At 37.5% G+C, this 13665-nt stretch overlaps 1 protein-coding gene across 6 annotated transcripts; it reads right to left on the bottom strand.

The window, feature by feature from the left end:
• Positions 1 to 4675: 4675 nt before the first annotated feature.
• On the bottom strand, positions 4676 to 10982 carry LOC128864009 (angiotensin-converting enzyme). 6 transcript variants are annotated; one of them, XM_054103470.1, is made up of 11 exons: positions 10659 to 10890; positions 10235 to 10466; positions 9473 to 9778; positions 7392 to 7511; positions 6712 to 7282; positions 6259 to 6640; positions 5850 to 6204; positions 5454 to 5665; positions 5202 to 5342; positions 4959 to 5131; positions 4676 to 4892 (listed from the first exon to the last, which is right to left on the bottom strand). In XM_054103470.1, the coding sequence occupies exons 4-11, from the start codon at positions 7419 to 7421 to the stop codon at positions 4864 to 4866; spliced, it is 1893 nt and encodes a 630-aa protein (XP_053959445.1). In that variant the 5' UTR covers positions 7422 to 7511; positions 9473 to 9778; positions 10235 to 10466; positions 10659 to 10890; the 3' UTR covers positions 4676 to 4863. The 6 variants fall into 6 exon arrangements, with proteins under 6 accessions (XP_053959445.1, XP_053959447.1, XP_053959449.1 ...); XM_054103472.1 differs by lacking the exons at positions 10235 to 10466; positions 10659 to 10890 and adding an exon at positions 10898 to 10982; XM_054103474.1 differs by lacking the exon at positions 9473 to 9778.
• Between the last annotated feature and the right edge of the window lie 2683 nt (positions 10983 to 13665).

Genomic DNA, 13665 nt, shown 5'->3' with positions numbered 1-13665 from the left:
CTCCGATTTAATTGTTTACACTTCATCCCAGTCAACGGTGTGTTTGAAGTGCCTGTGTTTATTCAAATTTTACTTCGAGTTGTATAAAATTTGTTTAGTCGTAAATTTTTAATGACACCCCAGCCAGTTGATTGTTACAGATTTGCAATTTAAAATGTGCTATTACTAAGCTATTATTTCAAACCACATAATATTGGCAATTTTTTTTTCTCATTTATGAGTCACTTGCAGCGCCCTCTCGCCGATGACCGAGAATAAAAAGCTCAATTGCCAGCGCCCAACCAATAGAGTTATTTTTAGAGCAGAAGTGTTCATGCATTCGGTCGTGTCGGTGTTTAAATTTTTTTTTTCGTTTATTTGTTTTTGTGTTTGCCAGTATTTTAGCTTGCCGAGGTATCGAATTACAGCTTTAAAATTTTTCGTTTATGATTTTAGTAGATTATGCTTAAGTGCTATTGAGAAATACAAAGGATTTGCAGTTCTGTAGGGAATTGCTCCAATTAACTCGACGGATAAGAATTCAAAATTTCGAAATTCGGTGGATTTAGAAATCTTGTTTATATACTTATACAGTAGGCGTACGAAAAATTAGAACTAAAACTTTTAGAATTTGCTTAAAGTATTAAAAAACAAAATCTAAAAAACCAGTTTTACTAGTACAAAATAGTTTCACTGGTCCAACCTCACACTACTTAAGCTACGTCCCCGTATACTTTTATTTTTACTGTCTTCTTGAAACTGAAAATTGAAATTTAAAAAGGCCGAGCCAAGGAGTACCAGAAGATTTGGTGGCTCCTAATACACTCAAGCTAAAAAGCCCATTGTATTTAGAGCTCTGGGAAGAGTCAAGTATCAGAGAAAGAGATAGGAAAGAATAGAGACAGAGACAGAGATAGTTAGTCCTGTGAGAATTTTCCAGATTCTTGGGCAAATCTGTAAATATCCTCCAGTTTTAGAGAACAAATATTACTTATTCTCATGACATCGGAACCCAAAACTCGTAGCCGTAACAAAGGCAGGACACTCATAGAGAAAGTGCTCAGTGCTATCCGTCTCCTCCAAGCACGACAGGCACATTGGGTCCTCAATGATTCCAATAGTGGTCATATGCTGACCCCATGGTTTGTGTCTTGTAATGATACCGACCATCAACCGAACATCTTTCCTTCCAAGTTTTAGTAGAAAGTTTGACAGTTTTCTGTTCGTTTGCAGTTTTGCAGCGTTCTAGACCGGACTATAGCTCTTTATGTAGATTGAATACATAATCGCTGATCCAATTCATGATTCCTGTGGAACTGATTCCGATTATTGGCTTTGGCCCTTGTGGGGGAACCCCTGATCCACGGTTGGCCAATTCGTCGGCAATTTTGCTTCCTTGAACACCGGAGTGTCCTGGAACCCATATAAGTACAAGTCTGTTTTGTCTTGCGACAGAGTTAAGCTTCTTATTACAGTCTCGAACAATCTTTGAGGTTTGCTTCGTGTTCTCCAGGGCATTCAGTGCAGCCTAACTGTCACTGAAAACTCCAATCTGTTTCCCGCTCCATGTACTCTCGATTATTCATTCGGCTACTTTCAGGTTTCATCACCAGTTACAATGTTCTAAAGAAAGTTCTCGTATTTTTCTCGCCTCTTTAATGAGGTCCTTCGAATGTTGAATTCTGAACCATTTTTGGTCCTCAGTTAACTTGTGCGGAATGAAATGTGCGCAGACCTTTCGTAAGCCCAAATGATCAGTTAAATGCGATAAATCGATGTTTTGGAGATATTCAACCCCGATTCCATGAATTTCAACGATGATTTCGGTTCGTTTTTGATCAATTTACGAACAATTTTGATGGAGTTTTCGGTGATTACTGATTATGGGCGGCCCGTATGTTCATTGTAATTTATGTCCTCACAACCATCTCAGAAACGTGCAAATCACTCATTAACTCTGGCACGGGATAGGCAATCATCGCCATAAACTTTTTTCATCAATGGCACAGGCATACTGATACTTTAGACGCAATAACTTCGCTTCCGAATTTCACCAAGCTCTCAGTGGAAATCAGCTAGGGTTGTAACTTTCAACGCACTAACTCATTGAAAAGATGGCACCATGAAAAATATTTTTATGACGCCAGTCTTGTTTTTTTTTTGGACTACCTTGTATATATATATACTATATATGTATAAATTCCAATCACTGCGAAAAGTATCAGAGAAAAAGGAATATATCGATGGTTTTCGAGAAAAGCGACGCAGCTCAAAATTTACTCAAATTCGGAGTTTTGCCGTTAAAAGCAAAAATCAACTACAGAGTTTATATATTTTTATCTGGAAAAGCGCCATAAGCGAATCTTGAAGCAATTCTGAGAGATGGCGTTAGTGTCGTTTTGTCAGGTGATCGAATTGGCGCGTCACTTATCTAGAAAACTGACCAAACTCAGTATTTTGTATTTTTGAATTATGTTACTTTTCTCGAAAACTATCGATATGTAAAATATGTATCCATGAACTCCATGTACAAGCATCCCTTTGCAAATTTTTATACTTATACTCTCAGCAGATTTCTCTCTAGAAGCCCCTAATCTCTTTGCGGATTTTTTCAGCTGAAATATTGAGTCCGATACGTGTCTAAGTAATGACGATGCTTCTAGCCTCGTCTGCCCTATTAAGTTTGAAGGACTCTCCCTAACCATTGATGACGTCATTAAAGGTATTTCCATGATCAAATCCTCATCTCAAAGAGATGTAGATGCATTTTGCTTTTTCTCAAGAATGTCTTTTTTTTATTTAACTGCTGCAAATTTGGTAAATGCAATGCTCTCCATATCCTTTAGATCTAAAAAGCTACTTCCACAAGCTGTAACTCTCCTTGTCCATGAGTTTATATGTATGAATTTCAAACTTTTGGTCGAAAGTAGCTCTCACTCAAATCTCGTTGTGTCTGTAAATATTTATTATTTTTTGACTGATGTTTTGACCCACTTTGTGGAACTAGAATTTGAGAAAATTTTGACCGCATATAAAATCGACGATGAAGAATCCAAAAATTCAATAAAAAAATAATAGCCTATGAGCACATAAGCTATTGTTATACTAAGGGGACGATATAATTAGTGCTCACACACTTTTATTTTATGGAAATCCTCCTCCTATTTGTGTTGTGCGTCTTGATGTGCGATCCACAGTTCTATGCCGCCTCCGACCGATATATGGTTTTTATGAGGATATTTTTCATGGCAGAAATAGTGAGTGTTCTGCGATTGCCTGCCGTTGGGCGACCGCTATTAGTATAAAGTTTTTTTATCATTGGTGGTTCAACTCCGAGGTTTTGAAAGGTAGTCACGCACCTATCCATTCGGCTATTTAACCATTTAGTTTGACATCCCCATTTCGAAATTATTTTAAATTGACTCACTTTGACACGCTTGAGGTCCATTTTCTCCCATTAAGAACACCTCTCAAAAGTATTATTGTTAAATTTAAACCTCTTTTTATTTCGCATTGAATCTTCGTGCTGCCGCAATAAATTTCACTAAATGCATTGCTTTACATATTATTTCCACGCAAGTACCAGTTTTAAAATCAGTATGCGAAACTGCTCCTAGCCGCCGTTCTTCAATAACTCAACTGGCAGCCCGTTGACTCCAGCAGCTTTTTTGTGCTTCAGTCCTGTTACTGTCAGTTGTACCTCATCGTGGTTGGGTAGCAGAACGCCAATTTCATGGTAAACGGTTGGGAGATCGGAGTATTCTTCTTCTTTATCTTAGTGTTCTTCCGTTGTTGAAACTTTTAGGAAAATTACCTCCATAATGGCAGCTGGTTCTTTTGAGGAGCTTTTTCGTGGCAAAAACACACTTGGAGGTTTGTCATTGACTGTCGATGACCGCCATTAGAAAAAGTATTTTTTCTAATTTGGTATTTCCTGAGATTTTGAAACTGGACAGTACCGAATCGTAGTGACATACAAACACATTCGGTGGCCACCACTTTAATGGAGCTTTGAAACGAATACATCGGAGCGACCCTTCTAAATCTCCACACAGGATGGTTATCACGTCCCAGTGTGCTAAACCCCACACGCGAGAGTCGGCGTTGAGTGTACCACCTTATATTTTCTTACACTCTACGAATATGTACAAGGTGGCTCAAAATTAATCACTCTATCGGGAGATTTATACTTTTTGCAAATAGTGTACGTCAATCATATTTAACACATGAGAACTAGACAGCTGCAGTATGCCAACAGACAGCAAATAAAGATCAAAATAATTTTTTTTATTTTTATTTTTTAAAAAAGTTATTCAAATACAAAATTAGATGATTAATTTTGCGCCTCCTGTTATATAATTTTGACGCCCTATGCTCCAGATAGGAATTGAAGGAATCTATTTATTTTATATAAAAAGTTATATTCAGTCGATCTACTAACTTTCTGGTCTTCATAGGTTTATTTCCAACTAAAATATTTTTAGCCTCTCCACTGTTGAAAATGGTTTGTTACCTACCTTCGATTCGCCACTTCTCTGCTCGCTATCTCCGGGCTCTACTCACCTGACGAAATAATTTGCATGTGAAAGCAACAACGAAGTTATCGAGCAAGATTCGCCGCTAGCGAGTAAGGTTGTAGCAGCAAAGAGGCCTAATATTCATATCAAACCGCGTAATTATTGAAAGCGTATGTATGTATGCATGCATGTGTGTGTGAGTTTATTTCTGTTTCAAGTATATAAAAATTTTTTAACTTCGAAATTGAAAAATCACTCTGTGCGAACCCAATTCAACCAAATGCGCCTGAAAGTATGCTACCATTTTTAGTTAGCCGTTTGCCTCGTTAACCCCCTGAGCAAAGTGTTATCATTTGGCTCACATAAATTACACTGCGCCATTTTCGGGACTGCACTCTGCAAATAAAATATAACGAATTTTGAGTATTTTACTATTAATTGTCTCTCCGATGAATTACTTACTTGTCGTTGGCGCCCAACCAACTTCCACACCATCTATGCGATTTTGCTCCACCAGCCACTCGTACAAAGGCTGATAGTATGCCAGTAAACCATCTATGTTGATTTCTGATGCGTTTGTCATTATTTGCAGAATATCTTTGTAGGACTTGGATGAGCCCAAAGACATCGCCTGCCTGCCTCAATAGATTGAACGAATTTTGGAAAATGAGATACAAATTTAATAATTCTCAGCAAAATACTCACATCACCAAGGGCCCGATTTGACGTTGATTTGATAGATCACATAAATCCAGTGGGTAATTGTGATCATCCGGTCTATATTGGCCAGATATTTCACAGAAGTGCTCGTAGAATTGATATTGCAACACAGTACTCATTATTTGACTGGAATGAGCAGAATGATGCATTTAAAAAGAGCCATAGGAATCGTAATAAATGAGTACCATAAAAAGTAGCAATAAAATTCACACTTTTTTTCACTTCTCATCCACGCACCTGGTATATTGATCATCCACTTCCACCAGTAGTTTAGCTGGTGCGTCAAAATCTGCATTACTTCTACTCACTGGTGGTTCCGCGCCTGTAAAATCGCTTGTTAGCTGCCAATAGGCGCAGTTGTCGGAAATTTTTAGACGCCCATCCAGCACATCTACCCTATAATGGTCCAAAACGTAAAATACAGGCAGCAAAAAGATGGTACGAAGACCCTGGAATTTAGAGAAAAAACGCGGATATCATTCACAGATAAGATTTATAAAGTTCTGGGCATCAAACGAGTAGTCAGTATTGGATTTGCAACGTAGATTTTTTTTATATTGTATTATTTAACCAAAGCTCTTTCTTTAATTACTTTGATAAGAATTCGAAACCATTTTCCCTATTTGGTTTTACCTGCCAATAAAGTCGATTAATCCTCAATTCTTTAGACACTAGACCGCGATCCAAAATCTTCAGCTTCTCCAAATAACGTGGCGAGGAGGCCGCCAGCGAGAACATTTTTCCCAAAGCATCACTGAAATGCGGAAAAGGTTCTTCGGCAAAGAGTGTCGGCTGGTGTTCATAAGCGCGATAGTAGTAGACGTCGGTGAGTGCCTCGAACATATTAAAGAAGCGTTCCTCGTCCACCAAAGGACAATAGGAGAAATTAACCCGCTGTGTGTCGTAGAACTTCCACGCTTTATGCCAGCAACGCATACTTTCCTCGTCTAAATCGGCCTTTGGACGAACGTTCTGCATCCAAAATGTGCTGAAAACAAAACATATTCAACTTTGCTACTATGAAACTGCCGCAAAAACTCACTCCTCCATTTGCGGCATGCCCAGCGAGCGAAAGTAGTCCGCGACATTCCAGAAAACACGCTGTGCATTATTCAAACCGCGGTGCAGAAGACCGGCAGTTATGTTTGGCATGCCCACTTCAGGGTAAGGAAATTCGATATACCATTCGGGATCGGCGCGACGATAGGCGTTGCCTATGAAAATCTCGGCTAGATTTTGTGGAAACGGTTTGCCGCGCGGTATCAGCTCTTCGCCATACAGCTTACGCAGTTGTCCACGCACATGGGCATGAAACTGCTGGAAAAGTGGTTGCAGACGTTGCATGAAACGGTCCAATAAGCTGACAGCCTGTGCGCTATTCTCCTCAAGATCTTTGAACCAAAAGTCTGATGGTGTTGGGAAACCTACGAGAAAATATGTATGAGAATTCTTAAGTTATAGGCAGCAAGAGTAGGTTTTTCTTAATTCAGCTAACCATTCAACTGCGCCGTCTTCCTATACAGCTCCACAAACTTGACAAAATCCTCTTTCGCCGCCATGCCTGTTTTGCGGCGCCATTCCAACCAGTAATACTCGATCTCAGAAACGTTGTTACTGTTATGTAAAATATTCTGCACCGCTGGTATCAGGGTCAAATTGCATTGCCGTTGATCGTGAAAAGCGCACAGTTTTGTATTTTTATAAATATCGCCCATATTTGTGGTGACAATGTACATCAACTTGAGATCCGTGGACGGCAATGCTTCGTAGCCGGTTTCGGGTATTTGGGCCAATTCGCGTTGTAGCTGGTCATTGCCGATTTTTAGGCGTTTAAACTTGGCATATTTTGGTGCTATACTTTGGATATAATTCATGATTTCGTCACTGGCCAGCTCTGACTGCAGTAGAGCGTATAAATCATTCGGCCCTTTTATCTCCAGCTGCCAGTTGGCGAATACCTCGCGATTGTAGAGTGCAGCTAAATTTTTATTGACATTTGCTAGAAATTTTGACAGAACAGCAGTGGAATTCTCTGCTGAGATGGTGAGGTGCAGTTGGCACTGGAGCTGGAGAATTAAAGTTTTGGAAAGAAATAAGGAAAAAATTTGTGAAAATAGCAATACTCGGAAATGGTGAAGTAAGAACTTGTTTTTTTTTTTGTGCTGGCTTACTTACCAAAAGCGTTACCAGTACTAGGGACCTCATATTGTTAATGATGTGTAACGATGTTCCACAAGCCCTTTCACGATATTTTTAGTCGGTAGAAAAGATGATGCCAAAATATTGTGGAAGTATCTGAAATGATGTAAGAGCCTAATTTCAGTTTTTAAGAAACATGCAAGGACTTGAAGTAGTTACTATTAAAGTTAGACTAAGAATCCAATTTAAGGGCACAATTGTCTTGTACAGGATGGTACAAAAGTAGATTATTGGTCTATCATCGTTCTCTCTCGCTTAAGGTCTCTTCTGGTGCATTTACCAGATGTTCATAAAAAACAAGCTCCTAAAATCATCTAGCTGAGTAATAAAGAAGGGTTTCAAAAAAACAAGCCTCCACAGGAGTTCCGGCACAACATCAAGAATCTAAGTCAGGTGTGTAGTGAATTTATATTTATAAATAAATATTTATTACATCAAGTGCGCCGTATCAGTGGTGAGAATTTCGGGGTTCTAATGTTTTGAGCTGTTTCTAGTCGATTTGAGATAGTATATCTCGATAAAGAATTCTATATTCCGCATTCATTGAAAGAAAATTACAGTAATATTTTAAGTTGGTGTTGTATGTTTATCTATATGTTTATTTATTTATTTATCTACAAAAAATTTAGCCGCTTTCCCGCGTATGTATGTGCCAATAAACTAAGAAAGTAGCCACCCGATTAAGTTCAAACTCACAGGACGAATTTATTTATCGATAGTTGGCGCTGTGGTTGCGATATCTTTAAAAATAGAATTTATGGTCTGATTTTCCTTACTAGGTAAAGGAGCATCTACCTCAAATGTCCTATCCTAAATCAAACAACTCATCAACTTTCCACAGAAATGAACTAACTTGGCTCTCATCTGGAGAAAGTTGCTGCAAAAGCCTCAAGAGCGGTATTTGCCTGCACAAGGCTTTTTGGAAAAACTTAGGAACTGAATTCCACTGTTGATTGATTGACTTACTGGACATTCACTACAGTTGTTAGACCCATTGCCACTTAGGCTTCCCTTGCATGATGGCCTTAAGTTAAGCAACGAAAGGCGGCAAATGAATTCAACAAATTGTACCGTCTCGATGTGTTGGTATAAGGAGAGCAATAAAAACATGCCCAACTGACGCATTAGGTGCGCTCTTAGGCATACCTACGCTTCCCATTTTAATTGGCATAAAAGGGCACCTACGATCTAAAAAGTAGGGACATGAAAGGGCGCTCAAAGATCTTAGAAAACTTCCGACATAATCCTAATCTTCATAGAGTCGAGATATCCTAGGGTCGATACACCCAACCCCATTCTCTTCAGGAGAATTTCTTCAGGAACTTTCAGGTTCTTACTAATGAACGTATGGCCCGGAGAAATAATTCTATCACACTCAAACTTGACTCACAGATATGGTATTATGATGGATCGATATTTAAGGATGATAGGCCATGGGCAGGAATCAGTGGACCTTAATTCAAAAGGTGGATTTCAATAGATTTTTACCCAAAAATCTTCCAGGCAGAATAACATGTCATCGAGATATGTATGAGGGAATGTCTCCGTAGGAAAATGAGAGGAACCCACATTTACAAACTCTTTCATAGCCAGGCGGCTTTGAGAGCACTTCTACCAAATATATATACACATAATTGACACACTTTTGGCCAAGCTCCTCCTCCAATTTGTGGCGTGCGTCTTGATGTTGTTCCACAAATGGAGGAACCTACAGTTTTAAGCCGACTCCGAACGGCAGATATTTTTATGAAGAGCTCCAAGTGAAACTCACGCACTCTTTTTCCTTGGAGAAGCCTAAAAATTTTGAAGCCGTTTTTCTCGAATTTTTTTTTTTTTGGTTTCATGACACTCTTGCAGCAAATGAGACATATGTAGAATATTAATTCTCACCATTTCACACAAATTAGGAATTAATTGAAAATAGTGAAAAAAAAATAAAAGCCGGTTCATCGTGGGTAAATAAACCTACTTATCTTCGATTCTGTCTCAAATTAAATAAATTAAATGCATATTTCAAATGCAAATCAACTGGCTTTCACAACAACAAAACAACTCACCGATAAATTAAAGTGCAAAAAATAAACCAAATGAAAAATGTTTGATTAAAAAAGTAATTAGCCCAACATTCGTATGTATTTTTGTCGGTGTAATGATTCAACTCCAAGTGTTCGCCGTATGTTGCACTGCAGTTCTACTCGTACTACCTGCTTCAACAAGCGCGCACGTAATTGTGATTCATTGCGTTCAAGTCACATTTCACTTTCAGCAAAACAACAAAAAGTGTTTTTTTTAACTATAATAATATTTACTTTATCTTCACTCCACGTTTTCGTTTGATATTAATTTACTGGTTTAATGCACAGCTAAACAATAAAATAATATTTTTTTTTTTTGCTTTTAAATCCGCACTTTCGATGTTTGCCTCGTTTTCTGTAAGCCCTTCAACTACCAAAACGCTAAGCCACCACTGCCACTTCCATCCGTAGGTCTGGTCTTGAACGTCTCAAATTGGCAACTAACCGTCCAGGTGTGCCGGCATGAAGTTGACCATAGTGATTAGCCTTCGCGGTAATAGCTTGAGTGCTTACGCACATTGCAATAATTCATCCGCAACTTGGCTGAATAACTAAACGCGTCTCGGTAGCGACTCAAAATGAGCGCGAAAATATAGCTTTTCACATGCAGCTGCGAAGTGGCTCAGTGGATATGGAGAGATCAATAATTATAGTTGGTAATAGCAGCCAGAAGCGTTGTTGAGTGGAAAATTTAACTCAGGTGATATTTCTTAGAATAAAATTATTGATAAAATGCAAACCTACACTTATTTACAGCTTTTTATCGCGAAATTTATAATTTTAATGTTGCCACTTATGAAAAGTAGAAAAGGTGTAACAGGGATTTTATTTTTTCTGAATTTTTCATGGGCTCTGATTAGACTTTCAAAAGCACACCACATAGAAGATATTAATTCCTCCAGTACAAAATATCAACCGTTGAGCTAAACAGCCGAAAATTTGTATGCCGACTAATTTTGTGTCTTTGATTTAAAAACTAAAATCCAAAATTTTAAAAGAACTTTTAGTTTTATCGTTATTCAGCTTCCAAGTACCCGAGGTGTGTAAAAAACGAAGTGGACTTTTCTGTTTGTTACTTCATTGCTTTATTAATTTTACTGAAACACATTTCATGGAAAAGAAAAAAAATTTTTTTTCACGTTTTGTGCAAAAAAATGCTTTTCATTACTTCTCTAGCTTAAATCCATTAGAATAATTAATGCCATAGCCTCAACAAAAGAGTAGGTGAATAACAAAACAAAAAGTAACAAATTTCGTTCGGATTTTTTCTGTCTTTGAGCACAATTGACCAAGAAGCTGTAAATTATTTTAAATGTTTTCTTTCGTAAAATATGTATGTGAACTATGAAGAATAATTAGAAATTTTTTCGAAATACTACTCAATGAAAAAAATTAAATTTTATCGACTTTTATGGACTTTATAAATTACGCAGACAACAGAAAGAAAATTTAATTAAAGAAACGCGGAAAAGAAAAATGATAGAATTGCGCAAAACAGAGAACAGTTGATCTCTTAACAACAAATACTCTTATGTACGAAAAAAGTAGCATTAAGGACAACAAAAAATGTGTCCAATATATTTGACGTTAATAATAAAATAATTACAGTTCAGAAAAAACACGTAGCTGTATGAGTATGGCTCACATGCCCGAGGTGCTGATGTGAAACAAACTGGTTATGTAAATATTAGAATAGCCCAAACATTTTTTTTTTTATTTTGGATAATTTTCAGGGTACCTAAAAAAACTGGTTGAGTTTTTTTTATTAAAGACATAGGAATGGCGCAATTAAGGAAGAGCTTATTTATATCGACCTGTAAAGACTTTGTTAGAAGTTTACAGAAAAGTGAATTTTGCCCATAGGAATTTAATGAAAATTTTCAAAGCGATGAGGGAAAATATTAAGAACATAATGAGTGTATCTTCTTTTTGGCGAGCGTTTTTTTATTCTTATTTTTTTTTTTTACCACCCTAATGTTAACCTAACTGTGGAGGGACAGGATATTAAATTATTTTAGCAAAATTCATATTCAAATTGGAATTTCAATTCGAACTTTTGTTCGTCTTCGTATTCGTATTCGCATTCGTATTTATATAAGTATTTGTAGTCATATTGGTATTCTCACAAGCATTCGTCAAGAAGGATAGCAACAAGATTGGGCCCGTCTGAGAGTGCGTGACGTCCCATTGGTGCAGTTGCATGAAAGCAATGTGAAATAAAAAATAGTTTAAAAAAACTAAAAAACACGCTTTTATTGCCAATCGAACTAAAAAGTATAAAATAAATTTTAATGACAAAGAGACCTATATTGAAGTAATAGCAAATCGAAAGATCAGTCATAGTCAACTACCTCAGAACAGAATTATAACAAAAATTAAGATACAAATAGAATAATTCAAATTAGAGTTAAAAGCGTGGGATGCATTTTGCTTCACTTTCATAACCTTCTGTGAATAGGTAGTTGCCAATATAATGATTGTAATATTTACTATATCAAACATCCCACGCAAGTAGCGGCGCAACGATCGGCGCCAACTTATTATTCTTTTCATTGTCTGCATTCAAATTCTCACTAATATTCGGTTTTGTATTCGTGTCGTCGTTCTCACCTGCATTCGTATTCGAATGCGTGTTTGTTATCTAATCCTTTTTATCAATCGCGCAACCAAGGGTTAAACACACAATTTTTTTGACTACCCTGAAAAGAAATTTGACACAAAAGTAAATCGCAAACATTTGGCCTAAATCAAGTGTATTTAACCTAAGCTTACCTCCATTTGTGGAAAAACATCAAGACGCACACCACAAATAGGAGGAGGAGCTCGGCCAAACACCCAAAAAGGATGTACGCGCCAATTATATATATATGTACATAGTATATTACCTAGTTAAGGTAACCTAAGAGCGGTGAAAAGCGTTTTAGCAAATTTGAGGAAAACAAGCAAAGAATCGGAATCAAGTTCAAGGCGCATCTATTTAAGGTGATATCAGTAGACCGGCTGATTTGTTTTTTTTTTCTTTCGCCGTTTACATTCGGATCCCAGCACAAATTGAAATGATTAAAATCCGTTCGATTCTAGCATCAAATGCACGTCAGCTGTTCAGCACAGTTCGTCCTTCACCTTTTCTTTTCTATATTCTTCTGTCGTGTCATTCTAATGTACAAAACGTTGTTGTTGGTCTAGTGCCATCCCGTTTAATGAATGCACCTTGATGAAGTTGTAGCGGGCGTGTATAAGGAATCTCCGTAATCAGCAATCCTACTAAAAATAAAAATAATATAAAGAATATTTTCTCTACTGCACCACTTCCTATATCAGATATATTCGATAATTCTACCTGCATTATCTCATGTGTCCTGCTAGTTAGCAAGATCCCAAATATTTCAGAAACCTGAAATCCTTATAGTCATTATCATTAGTCTACGTAGAAGTCATTCCAAACCGCTTTAGCATATTTCTATAACTATCTACTGATGTCAACTAGCGAGCTTTGCCCTATCCCAACATGTCGGCTATTCAATTAATGCCATGCGCGAGAAACAGACCGAGACGGCATCGAATTTCTGCTGACATTCCCTTACAATCATTGATTGCTCTGGTTTAGATGCTACAGATTGTTTCAGTGTAGCCTTTCGCTAGGCGAAGATATAAGGTTCGGAGCCCCTTCATATTTTTTTCCAAGACCGGAAACAGTTATCCAGCGGCTGGCTTAGGTTTATTCCCATGATCGTGTCATTGCTGTAATGCCAAAAGTGTTAGTTGGTGTGACTGTTTCTCTTCATATGTAGTCGAAAACTGCATAGGGACAATAGTACAAGGCATGATGAAAGAATTAGAGAGGATGGCCAAGATCAGACTGTTAACGGACACTCAGCGAATTTGAAAGAATCAGCTAATTTGCTGGCGTCACCGGGGTCATGAGAGCGGTTTGTTTATGAAAAAAAATGAGATTGATGATAGATCTAAAAGGGCGCCGACATGTTTTAATACGTATTAGTATTGATTTTAACTTTCCCCCTTAAACGGTCCTCAACTTCACCAAAGATCATCATATTGAGATTCATTTGAGAGCCACTATAAATATAGTGTCATTGATTTTAAAAAGCCACTAAAAGAGATCTGCAAGGCGACAAATTGCATTTCGGACCCAATGTGCCATGACAAGACAACAG

Source organism: Anastrepha ludens, chromosome 5 (genome assembly GCF_028408465.1).
Source record: "Anastrepha ludens isolate Willacy chromosome 5, idAnaLude1.1, whole genome shotgun sequence".
In the NCBI taxonomy this organism is placed as follows: Eukaryota; Metazoa; Arthropoda; class Insecta; order Diptera; family Tephritidae; genus Anastrepha; species Anastrepha ludens.
This window is presented reverse-complemented; position numbering and strand designations above follow the sequence as displayed.

What these genes read in the sequence shown, in the direction of transcription:
- LOC128864009 (XM_054103472.1), bottom strand. Translation starts at nt 7,421, where the DNA reads ATGAGGTCCCTAGTACTGGTAACGCTTTTG. An exon ending in TTAATCGACTTTATTGGCAG is followed by an intron (nt 5,666 to 5,849) that starts GTAAAACCAAAT and finishes TCTAAATTCCAG; the next exon opens with GGTCTTCGTACCATCTTTTT. An exon ending in CAAATCGGGCCCTTGGTGAT is followed by an intron (nt 5,132 to 5,201) that starts GTGAGTATTTTG and finishes CTATTGAGGCAG; the next exon opens with GCAGGCGATGTCTTTGGGCT.